The sequence below is a fragment of the Panthera uncia genome (genome assembly GCF_023721935.1).
Source record: "Panthera uncia isolate 11264 chromosome C1 unlocalized genomic scaffold, Puncia_PCG_1.0 HiC_scaffold_3, whole genome shotgun sequence".
NCBI lineage: Eukaryota > Metazoa > Chordata > Mammalia > Carnivora > Felidae > Panthera > Panthera uncia.
The window spans coordinates 20,955,317-20,963,811 of NW_026057584.1; the positions used below are offsets into that span (position 1 = coordinate 20,955,317).

An 8,495-nucleotide genomic window follows, 5' to 3' on the forward strand; every position below is an offset into this window, starting at 1 on the left:
AAAAAAAAAAAAAAAAAAAAAAAAAACCAAAACCCTAGCTGGTTAGACTGATCTTTCCCCACACTTGCCCGACAGGTTCTTTACTGCAGATTCTGACAGGGCTGGGCTCTTGAGGGGTAATGTCCGGAAGAGGAGTTTGGCAGTGGTAGCCTTCCGTGTAAGTCCTGCCCCGCAGCTGTGTGACAGTGGACAGCCCTGCAGGGGGGGAGCATTCCCCCACTGGCACTGCTGAAGGCTCCTGGCAGGGGGAGAGGAGGCAGGAGTGGAGGCTTGTCACCACATCTGCAGGATCAGCTGGCCTCCAGAGCTCCTTTTGGCTCCAGCATCTTGTTCATCTGTAAACAATGACTCAGACTGAGGATTGGGAAGGACAATTAGGAGACGAAGAACAGGTGCTTGTGCGTGGGAACAGGGTTGGCAAAGGAGGAAAAGATATGAGTGAGCTTTTTCTCTTTTGTCATCTCCATCCCCACCCCACCCCCCAATACTCAATATCATGTGGCCAGGCACAGTGCCAGGCATCAGCACACACGACTCATTACCTCATCTAATCTCATAACAACCCTATAAGAAAGGTGGTATCAGTCCCAATTTACTGACAGAAATACTGAGGCTCAGAAGAGGAAGTGACTTACCTAAATCCACAAGGCTAGAAAGTGGTAGATACTCTGCATGTCCGATGCACGTTCACCGGCAAGTTGCCTCTAAAACATGAGACCCAAAGTTCTTTGGGTCCAGAAGAAGAAGCATCCGTTTCTTTAGCTGCCTCACATCTTCATGTCTACTGCATCGGGAACTAGAGATTTTTAAAAAATTACCCACAGCTCTTTATTTGATCAAAATCTCGAGCCTTCCATGAGGCAGTAGGCCACGACAAGGGTCATGTTCTAGGCAGTGTTACTCAAGTGTGCTCCACACACAGGCAGGATCAGTGTCACTCAAGAGCATCTTAGAAATGCAAATTCATAGGCCTCAACCAAGACCTACTGATTCAGACTCTTGGGCCAGAGCCCAGAAATCTGGGTTCTAACAAGGTCCCTGGCTGATTTTGATGCATGCTAAAGTTTGAGAAGCACTGTTGTAGAATTGTCTGCAACTTTTTTGCCACTTAGATCAGGATAGTAGCAGGAAATAGGGGGTGGGAAGAAGGGATTTTGGCATTGCTGAGGGGCCAGAGGCTTCTCTGCAGGCTTCTCAGTTAACCTTGGCCTGTTACCTCCGTATATAATAAGAACAAGTTTTTTTGTCCTATCACAGGTGTTCAAAGAAGCACATAGTAGGTACTCAGGAAATATTACCTAAATAGAATTAAATTGTATCTCACTGCTTGGGACACAGCAAGAGCCAATGGCCAAAATTCAGCAGGCCACGATTGGGAGGCCAATCCCAACCGAGGATTGAGGACTCCCTGACAAAGCTGTGTCATCAGCGACTGAGGGGCAGAGGGAGCCAAGCAGACAGGACCACCCACTCACAATGGCCACCTTCCTTCGCTCCTCATGGGCTAACCAAAGGGCCGCTTCAGCTGGAGGCTCAGGGGAGAGATATGATGACAAGCAAAGGGTTCTGACACTTAAGGATCCTCCAGCTCTATGAGGAAGAGTTGCCCCCAAAGGTGGAGAGACATTAGGGAGATGAAGGTGGCAATTCTTCTGGGACTGGATGTCCCAACAATACAGCCCAGGGTGGGGCACCTTGTGGGTGGTTACAAGGTAACTATTAAATTAAATAGAAAACAACCCCAGAGGGGCGCCTAGGTGGCTCAATTGGTTAAGCATCTGACTCTTGATTTCGGCTCAGGTCATGATCTCACAGTTTGTGAGATCAAGCCCCACGTCAGGCCTTGCACTGACAACACGGAGCCTGCTTGGGATTCTCACTCTCCCTTTCTCTCTGCCCCACCTAAGCTCTCTCTCTAAATAAATAAATAAACTTAAAAAAAGAAAAGAAAAAGAAAACAACTTGAGAGAAGCACCCAGTGAATCAAAACTTACTGAGTTTCTGGTATTGCCATGCATTATAATGTTCCATCCTCTTCTACTATTTCTCTGCCTCCCTTCACCAATAACTTCTTTCCCTCCTATTCTAATTTCATCTTCTCTCTCCATCCACTGCCATTTCCAACTCATCTTCCTTCTCTCCCAACTCTTCAACTTGCCTATTTTCAACTGTCCCAATTAGATGAGCCCCACCCATCTTCCTCCATTTTTTTTTTTTTTTTTTATTCCACAAGCCAAGGAATCAATAAGTAATTTGTAGAGCGGGAAGCAGAGGAAGAACTAAGGGGAGTGGATGCAAATAAGGTAGTTTGTGCTTTTCCCACTTTTGCCAAACAAGCATTATCTACAAAAACAGGTGCACTTTCCCCCCTTCAGCCTCCTATCCATTAAAGTGGTTTAATTACTTCCTGATCACTAGACAGTTAGATAATTAGAAGGCAGCATTCAGACCAAAAATTTAAGCCACCCTCTTCAATCAGGGTAAAATTGTGTGATCAAGAAGCTAATTAAGAATCAAGTGTATGGCTCTTATTGGAAAGAGTTAGTTTGGGGCTTCAAAAGATTCTGCTTCTCTCTCCCTGAGGCCCCTATCTCCTCCATCATCACCAAGGCTTCATTAAACTCCTGTTACTGTGTTGACTGCCCAGGCCTCAACCATTCCTGGACTCAGTCCTCGAGGGGCTTACCGCACAGGGAAAAGAGCTTGTGGAACTAATCAACATATGAATGAAGCAGTGCCACAGGACTTATATTCACAAGGTTGAAGGAAGTGATGAGGGTCTGTACACTGGGAGAGAGTGATGAGACAAGGGGCAGAGAGGAGGTCTCCTTGTCTAGAATCAGGCCACAAATAGGGATCGATAGATGGTCTTCAGAAGATATATGAACCCTAAATTCATATGTCTGGTTTGTGTTCCAGGGAGATGGTCCTTAGACTTCATGAGATCCTCAAAGGGGCATGTGACCCAAAAGATTAGGAACAACTGGGTCACAGGGAGATGGTCTCTCCAACAAACTTTTGAAAACATGTGGCCAGAGTGCAATCTCAGGAACTATTGTCATACTAGAAGAAAGAGCGGTGGTGGGTGGCTATCTTGTCTCCTAGAATCACAGTGTGTTCAAGGTTGGAGAAGCACTGAGAGGTTTCCATCTGGTCTCTTTGCTTGACATTGAGGATGCTGGAGTGACTCATCACTGTTTGCTCCTGTGAGTCAGCTCTTCCCTCCAGAGGCCAGGCCAGCAGCCATCCCTACACTGACAGTTGCTGCAGGGTGAATCCCGAGTCATCTCACTCCCCATCACAGGGCCCGGCTTCCTGCACCACTCTCACAATATGGACAATCATCACTTTCCTATTCTGCTCATCCCTTAGCTGGCTTCATCTTCCCAGCCCTTCCTCTGGACGTCATCGCCTGTCACCAGCAACTTCTCTGAGTGTTCCTTTCATGGAAACAGCTTCTTCTGAGGACACTGTTTCTTGCTTTCTCAAGTGGTAGCTGCTTTTTCTCCCATATGCTGTATTATACGGGGACTGGAGGTGAGGTCCGCATCCTTCTTATTCTCCATCACCCCTTCCAAACCACCTCTCTTCCTTTATCCTTCAGAAGCCCCAGCCCCTTTGAAGTGCATATCATCATATTTGATTGTCCCTTTCCCCTTGTTGATGCTGTTGGCTGTTGGCCACCTACTCACTCCTCCCATTCCTGGGTGCAGCTGGTTCATGCACTCCCTCCCACTATTCTTGTCTTCAGCATCTCTATGATCAGTGCCTCTCAGTGGAGGTGGTACCATCTCCTAGGGGGGGCATTTCAGAAATGTTTGAGGTTTTTGTTTGTTTTCTAATGTAGTTGTGCCCTAGAATTTATGCTGAAATTTATATTGTCTGGTCTAAATGACGTCTCGTTTGTTCTTTTTTACATTATTTGTCAGTGCATTATATTAATTTATTTTTTAAAAAGAAACCATAGTAGCTTATATTACGTTATGAATTTCACTTCAGGATAGGAAAGGGAATATTAAACTATACCTATTATAAAAAGGGGACATTTGGCCTAATAGCACTGAGGATGGCTGATACAGACAACTTGTCCAACTCTTTGGTTATCTCTTTACTCCACAAGCCTTTTCCTCTAGCCCACCTCAGCCTCTGCTCAAGTGGACATTCCCTAGACCTCATCATCACCAAGAAAAACACCACTTCCAAAATCTGGATTTAAACATCCCACTCTGCCCATCACTCCACACCCCTATCCTTGTAGCTCACTGACTCTAGCAATTCTATAACTTCAAAGAGAACTCTTGGCATTGACCCTATTACTTTCCAGTTTTCCTTTTTTCATTATTCTTTATCACTTTTGTGTATCCCTTTCCTCCTCTCCAGCTCAGACTCCATGGGCCAGTTTAATAATCCCTCCCTTGCCAACATCCGTAAATCTTATGTCTTCTCTTACTTGTCTTTCTTTCACAGAAAAAGTCTACACTAATGAAACCCAACTTTCTTACTCTATAGGTGCACCTAGCCAGCAGTTGAAGTTATGGAGAAAAACTATACAACTCACCTCAAATTTGTGGCCACAAACCTCAAATGGTTGCTGAGCACTGTCAGACAATTCTACCATATCTCCTTTGTAAATTCAGTCTCCCACTTTTCTAAGATAATCATTTCCCCCTTTTTCTTCTCCCCAATAATCTTCAACACTTCCTCCTGTATCCCTTCCATCTTAGCTGATGAATCATAGAAGAAAAAGACACTTGGATGAGAACTACTTGATTTTCTATCAACCTCCTTCCACCTGTGCCCACCAAGGCAGTGGTCACCCCTCATTCCACATGAGCTGTTTTCTCAACAGAATTTAAGAGTTAGCACACTCTTTTTATTGAAATGTGTCCTTCTCTAGACTTCTGGGTCTTTACACTTGCTGGTCTTGCTTCTATGCCATTTATTGCTCATTCAGGACCTCCTTTGCTGGCTCTACCTCCGCCAAAATTCTATCAAAAGGCCCAGGAATCTGTCATTGTCCCTCTTTTCTAATCTGTCTGCCTTCCTGGGCCATTCCTGAGACTTCAGATTCTACCTCTACACTGATGACTTCTACCTCCAGGCCAGACCTCTCTCTAACCTTCAGACTCATATGTTCAACTGTATACCTGGCCCTTCCAGTGACATTTCTAACAGACATCTTAAATTTACCATAATCAAAATATAACTATTAATCACTGTGGTAGGCTGAATAATGACCCCCCAAAGATCCAGGTCCTAATCCCTGGAGCCTGTTAATGTGACCTTTTATGGCAAAAGAGACTTGCAGACATGACTAATTTAAGACTCTTGAAATGGGGAGGGTATTCTGGGTCACCTGGGTGGACTTGTAATCACAAGGTTCTTATAAGAGAGATGCAGAAAGAGACAATGACAGAAGGGTAGGAGATGTGACATTGGAACAAAGAGGTGGAGTGATGTAGGAAAGAGACAGGGAATGCAGGTGTCTTCTAGAAGCTTAAAGGCAAGAAGATGGATTCTCCTCTCAAAGCCACCAGAAAGAAGCAGCCCTCTGATACCTTCTCTATAGACTTCTGTCTCCAGAACTATAAGAGAACACTTGTGTGTTTTAAGCCACTGAGTGTGTGGTCATTTATTACAACAACAGTAGGAAACTAATATAGTCATGGCCACCACCACATAAATCCTCCCCCCTCCGCCCTCATGCTATCCACATCTCAGTAAATGGCACACCACTAGTGTATTGTTGGCCAAAAGCTCCTGGGCTGTCCAGATTTTTCACTTGACTCACAACTTATCTGTCAGCAAGCCTGTGAGCTCTGCCTCTACATACGTCCTGACCACACAATTTTTCATGCAACCCACTGCTATAACCCTGGTAGAGACCACCATCCGTTCCTGCCTGAATCACTACATCACTTCCTGCTTGGTCGCCTGCTCCTGCTGTTCTCCCTCATCAGTTTATTGTTTCACAGGAGCCAGAATGAGCTTTCTGCAGGGTAAACTAGATCACATCACCCCTCACCCCTCCCTTAAAACCCTTCAATGGCTTCCCATTATACTCAGGACAAAACAGAAATCCCTTGCCATGGCTTATAAGGCCTCATCATATCGTGCCCCTCTGTGCCCCCTTATCTCCTTGTACTTCCTGCTCATCACCGCACCCTGGCCACGTTGACCTTCTTTCTGATGCACGTGCATTCCATTCCCACCTCCTGGCCTTCGCACTAGCAGTTCCTACCACCAACATGCTCTCTCTCCAGATCTTGGCATGGTCCCCCCCCTTCTCATCATTTATGTCTCAATGTAAATACCACCTCCTTATTCACCATCCTTTCGATAAAGCAGGACCCTCAGTATCTGCAGCCAGTGGCTATTTAACCCTATTTCATCTTCCTTATAGCATTTGTCATCACCTGAAATAGTCTTATCAGTTTGGTTATGTGCCTGCTATTGTCTCTCTGCTAGAATATAAGCTCTTGGAGGGCAGGACTCTGCCTGTCCTGCTCACTGCACTACACCTAGTGCTTGGCACGTAGTAGGCACATAATATTTATCTTCCGGTTGTCTGGTATGGCCTCTTTCTGACTCTGCACTGCTTCTGGCCAGTAGAACTGTGTCAAAGTTCTCTTTCCCAGGGGTGTGTTTCAAGAGAATTCGACTATTTGTTAAATAGCGAAGAGTTAACCAATGTAATTCCAGACATCATCTAGCAGGTATGGAATGACCCTTGGTATCTTTCATGGTGCCTTTGAAAGCACATGGTTCATTCAACATCTGCTCAATGCCTGGTGCCATGGCTACATGGTAGAGGGAGGAAAATATATTTATATTATGCCTCAACAGATGATGATTTGGGGTTTTGTCAAGCCAAGAAGTGGGAGGGGTGGAGGAGAGGTGGGCAAACGTGTTGCATGTAGGCACTGGACCATTTCCTGAACTCGTGTGGTAGCCTTCCACCTTCTATTTCTGAAGACTCGTGAAGCCTAGGCATACAGGGGCTCAGATCTGAAAGGGAGGTTTGAAAAGAACAAATCAAACCGATACAAATCCAGCTTGCCCCAATGTGTACATCTGTGTGTAAGCATTTTTCCAGCAGTGACGTCCTGTCTCTTTCTTGTCCTTTTCTCTCTCCCTCCCTGCCCCTCCAGGTCTCATCGTGCACGAGGGACCCTCTGTGTACCGCATCTTTAAACGGTGGCAGGCTGTCAACCAGCAGTGGAAAGTGCTGAACTATGACAGGACGAAAGACCTGGAAGATCAAAAGTCAGGAGGCAGGACAAACCCCCGGACCTCCTCATCCACCCAGGCCGATGTCCCCTCCTCCGAAGAGGAGGCTGTGGGCGCCCCTGGCCCTGAGGAAGGCCCTACCAGGGCGGCCAGCCACCCCTCAGGCCCTCTGTCCGATCACCACTGTGCTTACACCATCCTGCACATCTTGAGTCACTTACGACCTCATGAACAGCGGGGACCCCAGGGCGGGAGCCGGGAGCTTGTCATGAGGGTCACGACAGTGTGAGGCGAGAGACCTGGAAAGGAGGCCGTGACCATGCACAGAGATGGGGAGGCTGGGCCAGGAAGGGGCCAAGGCCTGGCAGGCCACAGTCTGGGGAGCAGGTGTGGGGAGGCAAAGTGGCATCCCAGGGGCTGGAGCAGACGGCAGGCAGAAGGCAGTGGGCCTCGTGGGGGCCCTGGAGGCAGGGTCAGAGCTGGAGCGAGTGAGTCGGGTGTCCAGGGCGCTTTTCGTGATTCTAATCGGTCAACCCCCATCCTCCAACAAGAGCAAGAAGAACCAGTACAAACTCAACAAGGAAGCGCAATACAGCTTGAACGTAACAAAACACAAGGACAAAAATCCCAGATGTGCCCATCCGCCTGGGATTACTGCCCTTGGGTGAGGGCACCTGGGAGAAAAGGAGGCTTGGGAAGGGCGACGGTGAGGTGGCAGCGGTGGCGTCCCTGTGTGCGCAAGTGGTGGGAGAAAAAATGCAAAGGGGCAAAGAGTGTGCAAAGGAAAAGCACTGTAGCCTGCTTTGTTTTCCCCTTGAGTTTGTTTGTTTCTCCCTGGGCTGTTTTTGGGGCAGTGGTGGGGAGGGAGAGGGATGGGTGTGGGCTGGCAAGGATGACAGATGGCATTTGTGGCTCCTGGGCTCGTCTGGGTGGGCAGGATTCCTGACTCAGATGGCTTTAGGGGCTCTGGGGCAAGGTGCAGGGAGGGAGATGTTGGTGTGAGCCCCCAGAGGGAGGGAGATTTCGGCTTCCTTCCAAACCGGGAACTCCCAGTTTCAGATGGGCTCAAAGAGGGTTTAGGTTTGGAGATGGGTGTCTTTTTGTGCCCTTGTTACTTTATTTTCTGGTGGTTTGGCTCAAAGATGTTTACAAGAAACACACACACACACACACACACAACTAGAGAAAAGTACGGATTTCCTGTGGGTATCTCAAGCACAGTCCTGCTGCTGTGGCTTCAGCCTTCAAAGCTGTCAATCCAGGAG

The 8,495-nt window shown here is 47.3% G+C and overlaps 1 protein-coding gene across 1 annotated transcript in view; it reads left to right on the forward strand.

Annotated features, from left to right (window-relative positions):
• The window catches only part of MARCHF4 (membrane associated ring-CH-type finger 4), a 106,822-nt gene extending 99,100 nt beyond the window's left edge, over nt 1-7,722 (forward strand). The window contains exon 4 of the mRNA XM_049614936.1: nt 7,152-7,722. Coding sequence (XP_049470893.1) covers nt 7,152-7,519 — 368 coding nt within the window. The 3' untranslated portion in view covers nt 7,520-7,722. The remainder of the gene's footprint in view (nt 1-7,151) is intronic.
• Nucleotides 7,723-8,495: the final 773 nt, after the last annotated feature.